The 20,640-nt window shown below is 49.1% G+C and overlaps 2 protein-coding genes across 4 annotated transcripts in view; both read right to left on the bottom strand.

Moving 5' to 3' along the window:
* Ppp1r14d (protein phosphatase 1 regulatory inhibitor subunit 14D) overlaps positions 1-20,640 on the bottom strand; it is a 295,305-nt gene that overhangs the window by 143,900 nt on the left and 130,765 nt on the right. The window lies entirely within an intron of this gene.
* Ino80 (INO80 complex ATPase subunit) overlaps positions 15,235-20,640 on the bottom strand; it is a 109,305-nt gene continuing 103,899 nt past the window's right edge. For all 3 annotated transcript variants that reach the window (XM_050132757.1, XM_050132770.1, XM_050132761.1), the window contains exons 34-36: positions 20,299-20,458; positions 18,553-18,768; positions 15,235-16,757 (exon numbers count right to left, since the gene is read on the bottom strand). In XM_050132757.1, coding sequence (XP_049988714.1) covers positions 16,540-16,757; positions 18,553-18,768; positions 20,299-20,458 — 594 coding nt within the window. In that variant the 3' untranslated portion in view covers positions 15,235-16,539. The remainder of the gene's footprint in view (positions 16,758-18,552; positions 18,769-20,298; positions 20,459-20,640) is intronic.

The raw sequence follows: 20,640 nt of genomic DNA, 5'->3' as shown, positions 1-20,640 counted from the left end.
ATCACCACATTCCGCCTTGACCACAAATTCCTTTTGGTTTTTTCCTCAGCTGGAAGAGACTTGAGCACGTGGGAAGATGGGGTGCTGACCTTACCATTTCAGAGTGTTCATATTCGGGCGTCTGTACTGGCCTGCCCTTGGGGTCCTCACAGGATCCGTCCTCAGCTGCAGCCACTAAGAGCACAGCCCGTGCACACATTTGCTGTGTTCCCCTTCAAAAGATGGGCTTTGCCCACCTCCTGTCTCTCCCTCCCTCTCCCCCTCCCCCTCCTCTCCCTCTCCCTCTCTCCATTTCTCTTCCTACATTCTTGTCCCCAACGACCAAGTCTCTACCTCCCCACCGCCCCTCTGCCCCCTCTCTCTCTCCCCTCTTCCAATAATCTCCTATGTGAGCCATTGTGCATGATGTCACTTCTCTTTGCTGCAGTTTTTTGTGGTTTGGTTTTGTTTTTTAATGACAACACAGGGCTCTCCTAAACCACCCTGCCCACCCAAGAAGGCCATTTCAGTGTGGCTTATTGAGCCTGCAGCAGTCCACAGGGCCCTGGACCTCCCTGTGGGGGACAAACAGCCCATCCTCATGCTTGGAGACTGGGCAAAACTGCTTGGTTCTGGTGACACATGATTGGTATGGTTAAAGGAAAGGGTTTTGTTTTGCTTCTTCTTCATTTATTTATTTATTTATTTTTATTGCTGTCCTGGATCTCTCTCTCTCTCTCTCTCTCTCTCTCTCTCTCTCTCTCTCTCTCTCTCTCTCTCTCGTGTAGACCAGGCTGACCTTGAACTCACTGGGATCCACCTGCCTCTGCCTCCTAAAAGCTCAGATTAAAGGTGTGCCACCACCTCTGCCTGGAAGAAGGTTTTTGTTGTAGATGAGAGAGAGGCAGAACAGGCAGAAGCATCTGGAAGAGTCCAGAGCAGAGAGAGAAAGAAATAGATTGAACATGATCAGGGCTATCGAGAGACAGAGACAGAGACAGAGACAGAGAGAGAGAGAGAGAGAGAGAGAGAGAGAGAGAGAGAGAGAGAGAGAGAACACATTGAGAATTATAAGGAGAGGAGATTGAGTAGCTGTGGGGAGGGAGCCCATGAGCTGGGGGAGTTCAGGGAGGGGAGCAGGTGAGAAGGGCTAGGAAGCTAGCATGAACTCTGAAATACAGAACAGGTACTGACTGGTCCTTGAGATCCTGAAGGAGCGATCTGGTGTGCACCACAGACAGCCATCTGTCCCTCTGCCCGTGACAAGGGAAGAAACTCTTTTTGGTAGAGGGGAACCCGGTGCACAAGTTCCTGAGGAATGCTGGCTTTTATTAGCTGCCAGAGATCCTCCCATAGTCCAGGTTGAGCCCACGCGTGCATTTCTGGACCGCCTCTCGGGGTTTGGGGGATTGGAGTTTCCTTTGGACCTGCCAGGGAGTCAGCCGACTTCAGCAGCTGAGGACCCGGAAGCTACCGTGGGGTGAGATAAAGGAGGAAGTGATTTTTTTAAAAACAGGGAAGTCGTGTTCTCTGGTCACCGTGTTTTTGTTTTCGCATGCCTTTCCTCTCACAGAAGGAGCTCTTGTTTTTGTTCTTTTTGTTGGTTTTGTCTCCTGTAAAGCCAGTTGTTTACGGTGTGGAGAGATGCATTCAGGACAAGAGCTGGCAGGAACCTTCTGTGACCTGCAATCCAGCAAAGACTGGCGTCAACTGAAGGAGAGCCAGGGCCCAGAAGGTGGCAGGGTGAGGCAGGCAGAAGGGAGGAGACCGAAGATTTCAGATTGTGCTGGGAGCCACTTCCCCATAGAGTCCTGGCAGGGGGAAGGTGGCGACCACATTTGATCTTTATACCGTTCCAGAGCTGGCAGTCTTTGGGTAGCTTCTCTGTGTTGCCCACACTGAGTCCCGGAGAGACTCCTTTGGGAGCTATGTTCTCCTTAAGAGAGCGGAGGTGACTGGCAGACAAGCAGAAGTGGGAACACTTCCCCTACCCCAAGCCTGCTTCTGCAGAGGGGCCTGGTATGCCGAAGCCCGAATCCTGCTTCAGTGCCTAAGACTGAACTAGGGGTGGCAGGACCATGGGGAGGATGTCCCTGAGGGCCAGAGCGGGTGCTCCAGGCACAGCCTCCTGCCGGTGGTTGGTGACCACGTACCCCAGAGTTCCCAGAACGGGCCTAGTTTACTCTGTCGGCCTGCAGTAAATTATGACTTTGTCTTCAGAAGTATCCCAGTTTAGATTGTTAATAACACGGTGGCCCTAGGCAACTGGTCCCAAACAGGGTAGCTTTATTAGCAGATTCAGACATTATCAAAGGAGCTTGGCCAAAGTCAGCACGCTGGCTTTCCTGCCATAGCCACCGGGCCTTCACGCCACAGCTGAGGGGCAGAGGCCCAGCTCAGACACTGCCTGGGGCCTGGGAAGGCTGGACTCCTCTGTCCTTCCTCCTGCAGATCATGCAGAGTTTTCCCGTCCTCCTCAGGCCCACTCACGGCTTCACCAGGCCCCAGGCATGTCCTGGGTTATGAGGAGGGTGGTGTACCTGACAGACTCCAACCGCGCAGAGCTTCCTCCAGCTTGTATTCTTGTTGAAGCCATTCTAAGTTTAACCAAAAACTTGATCTCCTTAATGGAGAATCCCATAGAAAATTACCAAAACTCTACTCTAGGAACCAAAGGTCACGATGTCTGGGCTCACTTGGAGCCTGAGGTCAAGACGCCCCAGCTAACTTAGCTTTCTGTTAAAATGTCTGCTCACGCCGAACCCCCACCAGCTGCTCAGTGAGAGGCCGTGATGTGGCTTTTGCTCAGCACCTGGAACTCCACTACACTTGGTCCCAAACACCTGAGTGTTGTCCCAGCTGACTGGAATAAATACTTGCAGCTGGCTATAAACCGTGTCTGAGTCTTCCGCCCTGGTGGGCTCCCGGTAACCGCCAGCCCTTCCTAGCGGTGCCCTCTTTACCTAGGCCTCCCTCTCCTCCTCTGGACAGGGACTGCACTCACACTGCTGCCTCCTCCTGGCTGCTCCACTGCCTGGCACTGGGCTTTATTGGCCTTGCTTTGACTACTGCTCACTTGGGGCTCTCTCTGCGAGCCAGCTGCTTGCTGCTTCAGACCTGGCTGCCCACCTGCCCCCAGCATGAGCTAAGGCACAGACCCCTAGCCCTACACAGTAGAATGAAGGCAGCATGTCTCCACCATGTTGGCATCTGCCCTACCCTCACTACACTTACGTTTATTTACCCATTGCCCAGACGGCGGCTGAGACCTTTGAATTTTCCCAGCTCTTGTCTGATGCGTGAACAATGACTGCTCCAAGTTACAGCTGAGGGAAAGGTTTTATTGTAGAGATGAGGGAGCAAGCGTACAGCCAGAGGCATCTGGAAAAATCCAGAGCAGAGAGAGAAAGGAGTAGACTAAGCATGGCCAGCAGACTGGACCTGGCCATGAGAGGAGAGAGGGAGAGGAAGAAAAAAAAGAGAGTCAAGAGAGAGTATGGTCAAAATGGCAGGGTTAGATGGGAACAAACGTCGGGGGAAGGGAATTCATGAACTAGAGAAGTTTCAGGTAGGGTAGGGGTGGGGTGAGAAGAGCCACAGGTACTGAGTGAGCCTGGAGGCCAGTATGTGCCTTGATACACCAATAAGCACCCCAGATAGCCATTTGGGTTTTGGCCAGGACAGCTCTGAGGTTGGTGTATTTATTTTCTGCATCGTTCTACCTGCCAATCTACCCACACACACTGTCAGCCTTCAAGTCCCTGGAACCTGGGCCTTGCTTCCTCCCCCCACCCCCTGGCCTTGGCCTGCTCCCCACTCCATAACCCAAGCTTCCTGATGTCACCTCCCACTCCTCCCAACTCGGATGCCCTCGGTTGCCCTTCACCCACCTCTTTCCCCTTCACACCCAGCTTGGCGTCCCGCTGCTCCTGTACCAGGCTGGCTGGTGCCCTTCTCTGTGAACCTTCTTTCACCTCTGTTTGCTTCTGTCTTGTGCCCAGCGTGTGTTAACATGACCTGCTAGGGCCGGCTGTACTAACCGGACATGTGGGAAATGGCTGTCTGAATGCAAAGTCATTCATCACCTTGGCGGGAAGGAGCCCATAGAAGGCTCACCCATAGGCAAGGGCTCTGAGCCTCCTCTCCCGTCATATTTAGTCTGAATGTCATGCCAAACCCAGGGATGTGGGCTGGGAGACGCGGCAAGGGCAGACCAGCCAGGCATGGTCAAGGGCCTGATTCTCTCCTTCAGTCTGTGTGAGACCCGAGTATTCTTAGAAGAGGACCGCATCTTACTGTCAGGTCCAAAGGGTGCCCCACTTCCCCTGAAAATGGGAGGTTCATTGACGAGGTCCAGAATTGGTTCAATTCAAGCTGAACTATACAGAAAGATCTCTGGCAGTTAGATAAAAGTCAGCGTTCCTTGAGAACTTGTGAAACAGGCTCCGGTCAGTCCGAAGGAGTCTTTTTCCCTTGCCTCTGGCAAAAGCGCTGTTACTGGTAGTTACACATCAAAGTCCACAGTAGCCTGCAGGCTTCCCCAGTCCCTTCTCACAGAACTGCTAAATATCTCAAAGCCCATCAAGCCTCCTGGCCCTTCTCATCCTTGCTCCTCTCCACTATTCTAGCCCCCAGAAGTTGTTCCAAACCTCCCCATTTATTTATTTATTTATTTATTTATTTATTTGATTTTTTTCAAGACAGGGTTTCTCTGTGTAGCTATGGAGCCTATCCTGAAACTCCCTTTATAGACCAGGCTGGCCTTGAACTCTGCTCCCGAATGCTGGGATTTAAGGAGTACGCCACCTAGGCCTCCCATTTATAAGGTTTCCCTACTCTGCTAGTGTCTACTTTTGTCTTTTTTGCTGTTCCCCTGTTATTCCACCCCACCCCACCCCCATTTCCCTAACCCTGGGCATGTCTTTTTTTTCTTCTCTTCTTGCATGCCCAGAGAAGCTCTTTGTAGCCATTCCTGGAACTGCCGCTCTGTGGCATCAAGCTGCTCCCCCAGCCCCTCCCCCAGCCTACGGTCTCTTTTCCTGACCTATGTAGCTCGTGGGTGTTGGGGGAGCAGAGGACTTGGCTCAGTAATGTACCGTGCTGTGATTGCATCCTTCACAGAGCCTACAGCCCGCACCAGTCCTGTTCCCAGCCTGGAGAGGACAGGAGAGAGATGGGGCGCTGGCTGGGAGAGACACTGAGCCAGGCTGGAGTGAGCGGGTACTGAGCTGGTATGGAAAACTATGCCATTCATTCCTGGCCCAGGGCATCCCCAAAGGAGCATAGACCCAGGCCACTCAGAGTCTAGCAGGCAAGAAAGAACACCAGTGGGGTGTTGGGGCTCTTTCCCTTCAGGGTCCTGCACTTCTGTTCTCTCATCCTGAACGTCACTTAGATGTCACCTCCCTTGGGAAGCTGTCCTTGCATCTCAACTCCCGGCAACCACCAAGGTCTGGTCTCGGCTCTGATGTGCGTCTCTGATACTCGCCCCTTCTCTTTGTACATCGCTCACACCCTTCTTGTTGGTTCCTATCTATCTTGTACTGTGGATGAAATACTGGACCTTGAGACTGCCAGGCAAAAATTCTACCACTGAGCTATGCCCGAATACCCGTCTCCTTCCTGTTCTTGTTATCTCCTCGGCGGACTGTGAGCCGTTGGTGCCAGACTATGTCTGTCCTGAAATGTCCCAGAGGAGCCTGCGCATAGCAGGGGTTCATGTCTTATACTAGAGAATGAAAGGCCTCTCCCCAGCAAGAGGCATTCACTGTTCAGAGTGGGTGGGGTTGGAGGGGCTGCCATTCAGAAGAGGGACTATGTAGCCAAGGTAGGCTGGGTGGGGCTTTGAGGAGAAGAAGTCGATTTACCCAGGGTAAGTCCAGGTCACCCTGGACCTGGGCACTACTGTTTAAATGCAGAACAAGGGTGTGAGAATGTAAAACTTTAAGACAATTCTGAAGCCATTTCTGACAATTCTGAGCCCTCTCAGTCTCAGCAGTAATGCCCCCCCTTCACCCCTGGGAACCAAGGACCTAACAGTTACACGTGCACATATGTTTTCCAGAAATTGGGGCAAGAGAATCTTTCATATGTTGACTCAGTTCCTGAACAATTACCCACACACGTATGTTTTGACTCATTCCCTGGGAAATGGGGTCAAAGTGACCTCTTACCTCATCTGATCTGGCAACAGCTCTCCAGCCAATTATTGGTAACAGCTCTTTTGAATAAGCCAATCACAATAGTCAAAGAACAACCCCTACACACCTCCTTACTTCTGGGCTTTTTCCTTTAAAAGTAGCCTGTACCAGCTATTCGGGGTCTCTCTGCTTCCCAGATGCTGAGGGACCCTGTCATGACAGAATTAATAAAATCCTCATGCTTTTACTTCAGCTGTGGTGTGAGAGGCGGTCTCTGGGGGCGACTCCTCCTCAGTGTTTGGACTCTAGGGTCCAACAACAGTCTAGAGGTTCATGTTTGAAGCTGTGATTTTGGGTTGCTTATTGGTGGGTTAGTTTGTTTTTTTTCGAGACAGGGTTTCTCTGTGTTGTAGTATGGAGGAGCAGGTTGCGTCCCGCCACCTGGCTAGCTTAACCCCTGAAATAACCACAAAGAAACTGTGTTAATTAAATTGCTGCCTGGCCCATTATATCTAGCCTCTTCTTGGCCAACTCTCACATCCTGATCTAACCCATTTCTGTTAATCTGTGTATCACCATGAAGTCATGGCTTTCCAGGAAAGATTCAGCGTCTCTGATCTGGCAACTTCATGGCGGCTCTCCCTGTCTGCCTTCCTCCTCCCAGCATTAAGTTCTGTCTTCCCGCCTATCTAAGTACTGCCCTATCAGTTTCTTTATTTAACCAATGAAAGCAACACAAATACAGAAGGACCTCCTACAAGACTGTGTAGTCCTGGCTATCCTGAAAATTGCTCTGTAGACCAGGCTGGCCTCAAACTCACAGAGATCTGCCTGCTTCTGTCTCCTGAGTGCTGGGATTAAAGACGTGCACCACTACCACCCAGCTAAGCTGTGTGTCTTTGACAAGGCACCTTTTCTCTCTGGGCATCTCAAATGTAAACTGAAAAGTGGGACCAAAACCTGTCTCAGAAAGACAAGGGCTCTAACTGGGTGCAGTGGACAATGGCTTTAGTTCTTGTCATTGAGGGGGCTGAGATAGGAAGGAATACGAGACAGCCTGGGCAACACAGAGAGACCCGGCTCAATAGAATGAGGATGGGTAAGAGGGAGGGGGAAGAGTGGGGAGCATGATGGCTCCTGCATGTGATCCCTGCACTTAAGAGGCTAAGGATGGAAGATAGCGAGTTTGAAGCCAGCCTGGGCTATAAGTGAAACTCCCTGCACTTTAAACCGCTGTGTGGACACTGAATGCTTTCATGTCACCAGCTCTATGATCCCTTCCACTAGAGTGACACACCATGAGGGCAAGAGCCCATGTCTCCCAATTTGTTACTGTATCCTTGGTGTCTAGCTCAGAGCCTGGCTTATCGCAGGCTCTCAAGGGCTGTGGCTAAGAGTTGAATGGGGCAGACGCTTCGTGAGTGAGTGAGTCAACTCACTCAGCAGGGCAGCTAATTTTGACTTGGGTGGTGGGAAAAGGCAGAGTGGGAGGCAGCGGGGAACAGGGCTGAAGTGTTCTCTGGGCTTCCCAGGCCCTGACCTTTCTCCACTCCTCACTCCCAACCCCAGGCAAAGGGGAGGGCTGGCTGCAGCCCAAGGCTGCTGACTTGTTTATCAACGGCACAGTTGTGGGTCACCACGCAGTCAGCAGCATCTGATGCAACTAAATATATCTTCTGGGACCACACAGCCAGCTCTCAAAAGCCACACGAACCAGGGACCATACTGCTTATTCTTCTGGGTCTTGTTCTGACCCCAGAACCCTGTTGTCCCCAGGGAGCAAAGAGCCAGTCCTGGTCCTATCTGGCTGAGTCCGTGTGGAGAGTTTCATCTTGGACAGAGTCAGAAGATGAAAGGGCAGGAACTCTAACTGTCCAGCTGGGGAGAGCAGAAGGCTTCATCTCCCTTTGTTCTTGTGTTTGTTTATGAATAGTATTTCTTAATTTGAGATGACATTTTACTTTTAAAAATATTTATTTTTATTTTATGTGTGTGAGTGTATTATTTAAAGATCTACTTATTGTTTTTATTTTGTGTGTATGGTGTTCTACCTGTAGGGAAGCCTATGTATCATGTGTGTACAGTACCCAAGGAGGCCAGAAGAGGGTATCAGGTCCTCCAGACATGGAATCACAGACAGTTGTGAACCACCATGGGGGTGCTGGGAATTGAATTCAGGTCCTCTGTAAGGGCAACCAGTACTCTTAATGGCTGAGCCACCTCTTTGGCCCTGTTACTTTATTTTTGAGGCAGGGTCCCATGTAACTCAGCCTGGTTCTTGATTTTACTATGAAGCTAGAATTTCTGATCCTCCTGCTTCCACTCCCCAAGTACTGGAATTACCGCTTGTTGCAGACCACACCTAGTTTCATGTGGAGCTAGGGATGAACTCCAGGGTTTCATGCGTGCTAGGCAAGCACTTCACTAACTAACTGAGCCAAATCCCAGGCCCGTGGCTGATTGGTTCCCAGCACCCATGTGGCAACTCACAACTGTCACTAACTCTAGTTCCAGGGGATCTAGCACCCTCTTCTGGCCTATGAAGGCACTAGGCAAATGTGACATACTCATACACATAAAACTGTAAGAAAAAATATCCTTCCTTTTTTAATATATATATTTTTATGGTTTATTTAACTTTATTTTATGTGCATTGGTGTGAAGGTGTCAGATCCCCTGCAACTGGATCTTCAGACAGTTGTGAGCTGCCATGTGGGTACTGGGAATTGAACCCAGGTGCTCTGGAAGAGCAGCCAGTGCTCTTAACCACTGAGCCATCTTTCCAGCCCCTATCCTTCCTTTTTTTTATTTATTTTTATTTTTTTAAACATATTTATTTATTATGTATACAATATTCTGTCTGTGTGTATGCCTGCAGGCCAGAAGAGGGCACCAGACCCCATTACAGATGGTTGTGAGCCACCATGTGGTTGTTGGGACTTGAACTCAGGACCTTTGGAAGAGCAGGCAATGCTCTTAACCTCTGAGCCATCTCTCCAGCCCATAGCTACTTTTTTTTTAATATTCACTCAAATTGTGACTGAATATAACTTATAGATTTATTTATTTTTGTTTTTGTATTTTTGTATATATATACAGCCAGGGGCTGGAGAGATGGCTCAGAGGTTAAGAGCATTGCCTGCTCTTCCAAAGGTTCTGAGTTCAATTCCCAGCAACCACATGGTGGCTCACAACCATCTGTAATGGGGTCTGGTGCCCTCTTCTGGCCTGCAGGCATACACACAGACAGACTATTGTATACATAATAAATAAATAAACGTATTTTTTTAAAAAGGTGTGTGTGTGTGTGTGTGTGTGTGTGTGTGTGTGAAGTCGGGTGGCACACTTCTGCAATCCAGCAATTGGAAGGTGAGGGCTGTTAGCCATGTCCATGCCATTTTGATTGTTCCTAAATGTCTTAGTTAGGGTTTCTATTGCTGTGAAGAGACACCATAATCATGGCAAGTCTTACAAAAGAAAACATTTAACTGCAGCTGGCTTACAGTTTCAGAGGCTTATCCCTGTCTTGATCTGAAAGGAAATGGCCCTCAAAGGAAGTGGCACTATTAAGAGGTGTGGCCTTGTTGGAGGAAGTGGGGTGAGGCTTTGAGGTGTCCTACCTGGTGTCTCAGTTTACTTCCTGTTGCCTGCAGGTCAAAATGTAGGACCCTCAGCTCCTTCCCCAGCACCATGTCACACTGTGATGATAATGGGCCAAATAAACCTCTGAAAATGTAAGCCATGTAAGCCTTATAAAGGGTGGCCATGGTCATGGTGTCTCTTCGCTGCAGAAGAAACCCTAACTAAGACAAATCCATCATCTTCATGGCAAGGCGCATGCTGGCATGCAGGAAGACACTATCCTGGAGAAGAAACTGTGAGTTCTACAGGCGGTAGGGGACTGCTACATGAGGCCTCGCTTGAGCATGTGAGACCTCAGAGCCTGGCTCCACAGTGTCACGCTTCCCCCAACAAGGTCACGCCTCCTAACATTGCCTCTCCATGTGGACCAGGCATTCAAACACATGAGTATATGTGGGCCATTTCATTTATTTATTTATTTATTTATTTATTTAGTATACAATATTCTATCTGTGTGTATCCCTGCAGGCCAGAAGAGGGCACCAGACCTCATTACAGATGGTTGTGAGTCACCATGTGGTTGCTGGGAATTGAACTCAGGACCTTTGGAAGAGCAGGCAATGCTCTTAACCACTGAGCCATCTCTCCAGCCCCCTATGTGGGCCATTTCTATCCAAAATAGCACACTAAAGTAGTTTGGTTGCCAGAACTGTAATAATTTATCTAGGGTCTTGTCTTCCTTGCTCTACTTGAATCCAGTGACACTTGTCACCTGATTTTTAAAAAAATATTTATTTATTATGTATACAATATTCTGTCTGTGTACATCTGTGTAGAATATGCATGTATATTGTAGAATATGCATTTCTGGTGCCTTTGGAGGCCAGAAGGGGGAGCCAGAGCCCCTGAAACTGGAGTTTCAGACGATTGTGAGCTGCTAAGTGGGTGCTGGGAACTGAATACAGGTCCTATGGAAGAGCAGCCAGTGCTCTTAGACACAGAGCCAACTGTCCAGGCTCAAATTACTCCTTTGTTAATCTGTATGTGAGTGAATTACTCAGTTTTGCCTGAATTTGCTGAACCCCACCCTGTTATAGGTAGGACACGTCTACCTAACCTGCACAGGCTGTTTCTCCAGCCATCTTGGACAAGCCTTTCCCATTCCTTCCTGGTCATTCCCCATTGTTCCCTGCCTCTCATGAGATGGAGCATTTTGGAAGAATGCCATGTCTCTATTATCTTCTATCACACAGGAAGTAACTTCCTTCCTCTTCTACTGTCCTTTCCCAGGAAGATCTTACCCCTTCTGTTCATTGTCAATCCTTGTTCATTAGTTATTTTAATTTTATTTTTTTATATTTATTTATTATGCATACAATATTCTGTCTGTGTGTATGCCTGTAGGCTAGAAGAGGGCACCAGACCTCATTACAGATGGTTGTGAGCCACCATGTGGTTGCTGGGAATTGAACTTGGGACCTTTGGAAGAGCAGGCAATGCTTTTAACCACTGAGCCATCTCTCCAGCCCTAGTTATTTTAATTTTTAATTTTTTGGTTTCTCTAGACATAGTTTCACTATGTAGACCAGGCTGTCCTGGAACTCACTCTGCAGACCAGGTTGGTCTTGAACTCACAGAAATCCGCCTGCCTCTGCCTCCTGAGTGCTGGGATTAAAGGCGAGCACCACCACTGCCCTGCATTTTTATTTCAAAACTGAAATATAATTCCACCATGATTTCCTTTTTCCTTTCTTCCTCCAGTCCCATGTTCTCTTCCTTGTTCCTCTGGATACCATAGCCTTTTTCTTTATTATTGTCACACATATAAATATATAAAGGTGACCTACCAGTCCATTTAGTGTTACTTGTATGTACATGGTCCTCAACCATGGTTAATCTTTGGGTGTGGGGTACCTTCTCCCTAACTCTACCATACCTTTAACTACAGGACTCCACTTCCCATCCTTAAGGAACTTGAACCTATAATTATTAGATCCCAAGGCCCTACTGACTTTCAACCACTAGCTCGCCACACAATGCTCCTGTTGTAGTACTCCAAAGTCTATAAAGTCTTCCACCCTAGTTCAACAACCTCAACAACCTATTCTCTTGGGTGGTTCCCAACACCCTTTTATCCCACTTCTCAGTCCCAGATCTCAAGATGCTAATCTGGGAACCTTTGCATAAGAGCAGCTCCAGGCTGTTTACACTGAGATTCTCCAGAGCCTCTGGAACTGGAGAGTTCATCCAGGACCTGCTGCCTCTTCTGCTATATCATCAAGCCCTGTCTCTTCTCAGCACCCTGCTCCCAAGGCTCTCCAGCTAAGAGAACAGCGAGCCATCCACACAGACTCCTGGTATGTTCTCGGAGGCCTCCTTAATTGCCTTTCTGCAATGGGAAAAGGCCTCCTTCCCACCCTACACAATGCGTCCATGTGTGACACCAACCTCTGCTTCCCTAAGGCATACTTCTACTTGTCAGACTCCACGCCATAGACTTCCAGCAATGGGTGCTCACGTCGCCTCCCTTCCAACCTGCCAACCCTAAAGACATACTCCAGGACAGACATGGTGGATGAGCTTCCTCACATTCCACCGTTGGGGTCACTCAGCTGTGTCTTCACACTGATGGCCATTGCTCAGGCTGTAAAGAAGCCCTCCCCACTCAGTCTGAGAGGACATGGCACAAAAGGTCATTGCCATCCTTTCTGTCTCAAGCCCTTCACTCTGGCTGGCCATCGTCTCTGCAGCCAGTAATGGACCTGCTTTCTTTTCTAAGGTTAACCTGCCCTATGCTAGATTGTTTTGCCTGCTGTCTTCATTTTGACAAGCAAGAAATCCCTGAGCACAGTGTGGTAGCACAGGCTTTTAATCCGTAGGTACTTGGGATGCTGAAGCAGGAGGACCATGAGTTTGGAAGTGACCTGGGCTACTTAAAAGATCTTGTCTCGGGGCTGGAGAGTCAGTTCTGGGGACTGCGGCTTGAGCTGTTGCCTACAAAGTCTGGTACTGGGGCGGTTTGTCTGTCACACCCTTCTCGGCATTCAAGGGCTGAAGCATACCAAGTTCCTGCTACTCCATCTTCTAAGGCTTTCCCGGACGGTCACCATCCTTTGCTCCCATCATTTTTTCCTAGCAGGAAGCGGCACAGTCAGAGGCCCTACTTTCTCTACCCGGCCTCTTCTAAGTAACGTGAACGCGCACCATGAAGATGGCTGGACTGGGAAGACGTGACTGCTACTTGCACGGCAGGGTTGCGTCACCCTGGAGGGGCCCCGGAGGAGGATGGGCGAGAAGCCACATTTCTCCACGCTCGCAAGTTAAGAAAGCTGACCCTGAAGGAGTCTGGTGGTCACAGTAACAGGCTTCACCATGCTAGGACTACAGGGATGACCTGGAAATGACAGCAATCAGACAGACAGGCTGCATTTGGGGAGAGGCCGCAGACACTCAATAATGCATGGCACAGGTAGAACCCCGAGAGGACTGTCATGGAAGAAACAGTTTAACAGCAAAGCCGGGTGGGGCGACACACACCAACATTTGGGGTCTTGTTGGAAAGTTAGACTTAGGGCACTTTCCTGAAGCAGAATCTACATTTTAAGATCCCAAAGTAGGCTGGCATGCCAAGTGGTGCACTTGGAAGCTAGAGACAGGAAGAACAGTAGTTCAAGGCCAGCCTCCTCTATATAATGAGTTAACTTGAGTTAACTAAGGTCCTGTTTCAAAAAACCAAAACCAAAACCAGGAAGAAGAAAAAAAAAGAGATCCCTAAATGATTCATAGTGTAATTAAGAATTATATCCTGAAGGGATGACTCAGGTTTCAGTTGCTTTTTCTACTCAATAGCCGACCTCTCGGGCAAAATCCTTCCCTGGCATTAGAAGCACAGTGGAGGGGTTCATGTGGCCTGAGTAGGCCGGGCTGATCCCAACAGCTGTAAAACTCCCCCGATCCTAAGACTCTAGTCTAATTTCCCGACTGTACACTTAAGGGAACCAACGAGCTTGGCCTCTCAGGGCCAGATGGTGTGGTGTGGAGTGCACGTGAGGCTTATGGATGGACACACCCACGAAGACCAAGATACACAGTTCACTGCTCAGTCTGCAGGGCCCACGTACTGTGTGTGCCCAGCCCAACCTCCCAGGTACAAGCCAGCCCAGAAAGCTTTCAATAAAGCCCCAGGCATGGAGCCTGTCAAAACAGGTCTAGCACAGCCCTGGTTTCCAAGGCTACACATTCAGACCCGTGATCTGAAAACCCACCTACATGGGCCTTCATGCCTGACTCCTGTGCTGAAGGGACATGGTCAACCGGGCTGCTCTGTCGATGCAGCTCATGCCTTTATCTTGGACTGGGCTCCTGGACTGGCTGACGAATTCACCTTTGGCCCACCTGGAACTCTCTCCAGCCATGGAGAAAACTGCCCCTAGAGAGCTAGGTTGTTTTCTTTTACACATAAAATAGACATGTTTTCAAAGTGGATAGGTGGGGTATGAGACACGTGTGTTCAAAGCCTTTTATGGAGGACCCCAATCCTCTAGCCTGGAAAAGGAGATCATGGCATGTTAGGTCTGCCTGCAGCGACCGCACCAGAGCCCAAGGGAATACTACAGCGTTTGTGTGTGAGAGAAGCTGCTCAAGGAGCTCAGCCGTCGGGTCCCCAGAGACAGTCACTGTGGATCTTGGCAAGAGCAGGAGGCTTTGTGGAGATGCAAACTGGAGAGACCTCCATCTGATGGGTGAGCTGACTCGCTAGGTCACAGCAGCCCCAGCAGGGATGGAGCAGGGGACGGTTCACTGGGGAACTTATGCCAATGTACTCTGTATGAGGCCTTGGTCACGTTCACCAGCAAGAAAACAGGACCCGGGCCATCAGCCGTGCTGCTGGAAAATGAAGTCTTCAGGACTGGAACAACAGCTAGCCGGCAGCCAGTCTGTCTGTCTCCATCAAGTTCATGGGGTGAGCCAAGGCTAGGGAGGCCATGCTCAAGTCACCGGGAACGGCATGAGCCCCGCTCAAAGGTGATGCAAGAACATTTCAGTGTTGTAGGCTCGGCCACAGAAACAGCGGCTGCCACAGGCAGGCGGCTAGTGCCCTTTTCTCAACTGGCCAGTCAGCTGTCAAAAACATAGACTCTGGAGTCCCCAGGAACTCATTTTACTGTTTTCTTTCACAATTCTTACAAGTACCAAACTTTGGGATACTGTTAATATTCAGATTACTACTGTCTAACTCTGCTTGGTCCAGGCTGGGTCACACTGTCCAGTTAGGTCCTGAATCGTGAGGAACCCACATCTCCAGGGTCGACACTGCATGCCAGGCACTTGGTCAAGCCTACTCTGATGGGTGGAGGCAAAGCCCCGAGTTCAACATTGCTCTTGAGCAAACACACAGCGCACAGTGTCCCACTACCCTATCCCTTTGATCGGAGTAGATCTGCATTCTTCTGACCCTGTCAAATCTCCAAGGGTGGGGCTACTTTGGGTTCTAGAAAGGCAGCTGCAAAGACCACAGACACTTTAATTTACATAAAATTATCTCACTCCATTTTATTTAAGATTTTTTTAAATCCAGTTAGTAAAAGAAAGATGTGTCTCTCTTTATACATATGTACAAGTTCAGCTATAAAAATAGACAGCACATTCAAAGAGAAAAAGGCTTGGCATTTTTCTGATCCCCTCTAAAGAGCATCTGTACACAGGAGTCAGGGTTTGGGTAAGGGAATCTTTATGATTTAAATTAAATGATTTCCCCTACACCTACTCCAAAAAAAAAAAAAAAAAGTTTAAAAAAATCATTCTATCTAAACTCAATTCCGCGATTTTCAGGTGTGCAAATTAGAGGCTAGCCCGCCCAGAAGCACCTGTTTCCACCAGGGACATCAGGTGGAAAGCCCTCCCAGTCGCCCCTTTCCCCTCTCAGAGGGCAGCAAGCTCAGGCAAGTGGGGCGGGGCTGGGAGAGTTGGTGCTGAGCTTGCTCCCTCCCCATCTCACTCCTGCTGTCCCTTCTTTCTCAGTGCAATACAGACAGTGCATACAGCCAAGCAGGGGGCTGGCGGGCAAAGCCAGGGAGACTGTGCATTCAGGACGGACAAAGGGGCATCTGCAGGAGGGCGGTGAGGGTGTCCTGCTGATTGAGGTGGTTCCTGGTCTCTTGACTGGCTTCTGGGAAGCCCCTTGAGGGGGGGCTGCTGCTACTGTTGCTGGTGGGACCTAATGCTTCCCTGGTGTGAACATGTTGGACAGTGGAAGAATCTAGGAAAACTGCCTGTGGGTCTGCTTCCTCCAGCTGCTATCATCCGTATAGCAACCACTTTCTCTGGCATTTGTTGCACGCTTCAGTGACGACACTGTGGCAGACAGAGTTTAGAGACCCAGGAGAGCTCAAGGCTGTGGGTACCAGGGAACCATTTCCTCCCTTTCTAGCCCTGTAAGAAATCATAACCTTTAGAGAGGTCTCCACTATGGAAGGCTCTTCACAGCACCGGTGGAGCCTTCATGAGGGGCATGGCCAGAGCTGGAGTGGGATGGGGCTGGAGACAGTGTGCCTGAGCATCTAAAAGGGGTCTATGCCAGGCCCCCCCCAGAAAGAGGTTAAGACTCGGCCGCAGAGTTCATCTGGGATGCTGTGGGGTCGGACCCAGGACACTCCTTTGGAACTAGGTGATCAAAGTGCTCACACCGACCACCTGCCTGTCCTCTTCTGCTCTAACTGGTCTTTTCCACTCTCCAAGGAGGATGCAAGATGCCACACTGGGTAACCATCCAAAGACCGCCTGTGGCCTGGGACTGTAGCCCCTGGTTTGGTTGAGGGAAGCTAGAGGGCAGAGATGGTTACCGTCCTCCAGCAGGGTTGGTGCCTTTGCTCTGTTTCCGGATCAACGAGTCTGAGGCTAGGCTGCTGGTCATGTGGAGGCTCTTAGGAGTCCCAGGAATATTATTTCCTTTGTTCAAAGGGGAACTTAAGGGAGAAGAGGCGCTTGAAGGTCCAAAGTCCGCAAGGCCAGTAGGTCGGACAATGGATGTTTGCAGAGGACTGCTTGCAGAGATTCCTGTGGGGATGGAGAAAATCACAATGACCCTTAGTGGCAATTGTCTGTGATCTGCCCTGGCAGTCTGCAGGACTGGTCTAAGTGTGGGCTAGAGGGAAGGGGTGGGAACTCCTCTCTGCTGCTGGTTGTCGACATCTTTGAGGTTATTTGCTGGGTTTTTCCTATTATTGCCTTTCTGTAAGATGGTTGGTTTCTTTGTTTTTTTTTAAGACAGGGTTTCTGTATAGCTTTGTAGCCTGTTCTGGAACTTGCTCTGTAGACAAGGTGGTCTCAAATGTCTCAAATTCACAGGGATCCCCCTGCATGTCTCCCGAGTGCTGGAATTTTGTGCGCCACCACTGCCTGGCATGATGGCTGGATAGTTAAGAGATGTTGGCACACTCAGCCCTACCTGCATTACCCTCACCCAGAGGAGAGGCCATGTGTCCAGTGTGGAAGGCCTGGTTGAAGGACGAGAGCTCTAACTCACGAAGCACTAATGTTTTCTTGTCTTCTTCTGGAAAGCACCTTAGTTTAGCCACCTTTGTTTTTCAAGAAAGGGTAACAATCCATGCCCCAGCCATGGATTAGCCCTGCCATAGCAGCTTTGATTAACTAAAGCAGCATAAGCTACTGTACTTATTTTCTTAGTAAACTAATAAATGAATGCAGTGGGAGAAAAGAGGTGAATCAACTTTTACTGAGCACTCACAACAGGCCAAGCACTTTCTATACAAGTGTGCCTTTCTCTGCTGTAACCATCCTGAGACATCAGAAGTTCAAGGTCACCACGGTCTGTATCATTGAGAACAAGGTCAGTTTTAGGTACACTCTACCTTAAAATCTAACAAGTTCCCCACAAAAAACTATGAGCTACACTAAGCCCACACGACATTTTTGTTTACAGCAGGGTGTCACTATGTAGCTATGGCTCGTTTAGAACTCGCCTCTGGGTGCTGAGACAATGGATGTGTGCCACCATAGCTGAGGTCAGGCTTTGCACAGGGCGTGGAGGCAGCGCTGTGAATGGACAGCCTGCACATTCTGACTGCAGTCACCCTTTCTGTCTCCACCACAGCTGCCACCAGCCCTTCTCACACAGCTGCTAAGCTCTTTCCCATCGGCTCTTGCCATGTCTTGTCTTTCCAACCCTGACTTTCATTGCTCCTCCTCAGCACAACCTGGCTGGTAAGCTCAGTGAACCTCAACATGCCAGGGTGGCTGCCAACTCTTATGTTTGCCCAAATCCTTTCTCACTCCCATCCTCCTGCTATTCTGAATGACAGCCCACAATCTTTACAGTGGTCCATGGCTCCTCTCCCTCTGACCTGTAACCACAGGAAGCTGGCCTCTTTGTACTTATCTGTATATTGCCTGATACTATTTATAAGCCATCCACCAAACGCTCCTCTGCTGGCTTGTTAAGACTCAAGGGCAGGATCTATGTGCTCCATTGCTTTATCCTATGTGCACCAGGTGTTTGCTGCATGCAAGTTAACTATCCTTGTTTGGATTACTAAAAATAAATGTCTCAGAAAAACAAACAAACCAACCTAGAGTTAAAAAAAGAAAAGTCAGGAAAACGGAATGTTTTAAGTGTGGCCCCCAATTCGGCTCACTCTGGCCATGGTTACTTCTCTTCCAAAGACAACAATTTATCAAGGCAAGAAGGCAAGGGGCGAGTCAGAACTGCTCAGTTTGAAGCTGGGCTCCGGGATTTTGGCCTGCAGTATCCTGCACACTCTACCTTGTAGGATGCTAAACAGATTCTTGGACAGTCTTTGATTGCTGTCTGCAGCCATCCTGGCCTCCTCACCTTTAGACACGTTGTACCCGTATGCGGCATAAGCAGCTGCAGAAGCCGCTGCAGCCCCTGCTTTGGCTCCTGCCATCGCAGCAGCACTGCCTGCTGTGGACTTGCGGCTTCGGCCTTTCCCTGCTCCTTTGGCTGTGCTTCCTGAACCCTTGGGGCGGCCTCGGCTTCGAGCTGAGTGACCACGTCCTGCAGCTGGCACTTCCTGAATGGAAATTCCTGTGGAAACAAATAGCCAAGAAGGAAAATAATAAATCTCTTAAAACTTTAACAAATATTCCCTTGACAGGGAATGCTAATGCTGGCTCTCAAGGTATTCTGTTTTGTTTGAGACAAGATTTCCTAATGTTGCTCAGGCTGCCCTCAACCTCCTGATCTTAAGTAATCTCCCAATCTTAGTCTCCTGAGTTCTGGGACTACAGGCACAGGATACGGTGCCCGGCTGGCTGATATCTGAGGACATCTGGGATTGTCTTTTAACACAGATATGCTCTTCAAACTGTCTTTCCTTCTAAGGAGTGGCTTCCACTATGGTTATTTTCTTATTATTGTACCCAACGACATGCTGTGGGAAATTAAAGTGTTTCTGCCTTGGGCCTCTATTTCTTACATTTTTTCCTGGGTATTGAATCTAGGCCTTGGGTATACTATACACACACTCTACCACCAAAACACATAGCCAGCCCTACTTCTAAGGTTGCTTTTATATTTTTAATTTAATTTTTCAGACAGGGTCTCACTACGTAGCTGAGACTGGCCTTCTCTTCAAGATCTTCCCACCTTATCCTCCTTACACTACTATGTTCAGTCCTATTGTTTCAGGCTTTAAAATCCAGGTTCCTCAAGAAACGACAATAACACTGGGCCTTATCAACAGAAAAGAAATGCCCCCACAGCTAACTTAATTAAACAGCTAGCAAAAATAGGGGTTTGGGAGATGGCTCCACTGCTAAAGGCCTGCCGTGCAGTCTTTGAGACCTGAGTTTGGATCTCTAGTACCTATAAAAGTGTGGCAGCATGTGTACTGGGGATGGGGAGGGCAGACACAGGTAAATCCAAACTATGTCTTCTATACACAATCAGGAAAGATACCCGCTGTCAGCCTTTGACTTCCACACGCATCTACACCTATGTATGCTCTCACATTCCACACTGGAACATGAAAGTGCGCGCGTGCACACACACACACACACACTTAAATAAAATCTTTTGTTCCATTTTACTCTTGGAAGAAGAAATAAAATGTCTGTATCTGGGTTTGTAAGATGGCGACTGGATACCAAGCTTGATGGACCAGAGTGGTGGAAGAGAGAACCAACTCTCATAACCTGTCCTTTGGCCTCCACATGTGTGCATACACACAATAAATAAAAATGTGCCTACCAGATGGTGGTGGCACACGCCTTTAATCCCAGCACTCGGGAGGCAGAGGCAGGTGGATCTCTGTGAGTTCGAGGCCAGCCTGGTCTACGAGAGCTAGTTCCAGGACAGGCTCCAAAGCTACAGAGAAACCCTGTCTCAAACAAAACCAAAATGTGTCCCAAAATGTGTCGATGTGGTGAGGCATGTCTTTAATCCCAGGATTTGGGAGTCAGGGCATGCAGAGCTCTTATGAATTTAAGGCCTGCGTGGCCTACATAGTGAGTGCTAGAGCTATGTGAGAAACCCTGTCTAAAAAAACAAAAAAAAGTTATTAAAGAAGAAAAGTAGCGGAGCAGGCTGGGCTGATGAGATGGCAGAGTCACTTACCATTCACAGTGTCAGAGACAGAGCCTGTTATGGAAGCGGGAGAATTGGTGGCTCGAGACTGAGGAGCTGAGGAAGCTGGGTCATCCACAATAACCAACATGTCACTGCTGCTTTCATCAGGGGGAATGGAGCCAGTGTGCAGCTCACTGCTGATTGAGATCTAGAAGCAAAAAGGTTGAGATAATAGTCTCACTGGCTACAGCCCTCATGCTTAAGTGACAAGCTTAGGGGACATGCATGTATTTCTCTCTCCTGACTCCTGCCTTGGGTTCTGAGAACCAGTCTGTCCTTATGCAATCCTCTCCCACAAGGCTGGAAGTGAACAGTACCCAGCGGCTTAGC

The sequence above is a fragment of the Alexandromys fortis genome, unplaced genomic scaffold, assembly GCF_014885135.2.
Source record: "Alexandromys fortis isolate MF-2015 unplaced genomic scaffold, M_Fortis_MF-2015_v1.1 scaffold_6, whole genome shotgun sequence".
Taxonomy (NCBI): domain Eukaryota; kingdom Metazoa; phylum Chordata; class Mammalia; order Rodentia; family Cricetidae; genus Alexandromys; species Alexandromys fortis.
The sequence above is the reverse complement of the archived record's forward strand: the minus strand, read 5'-3'. Positions and strand labels throughout refer to the sequence as shown.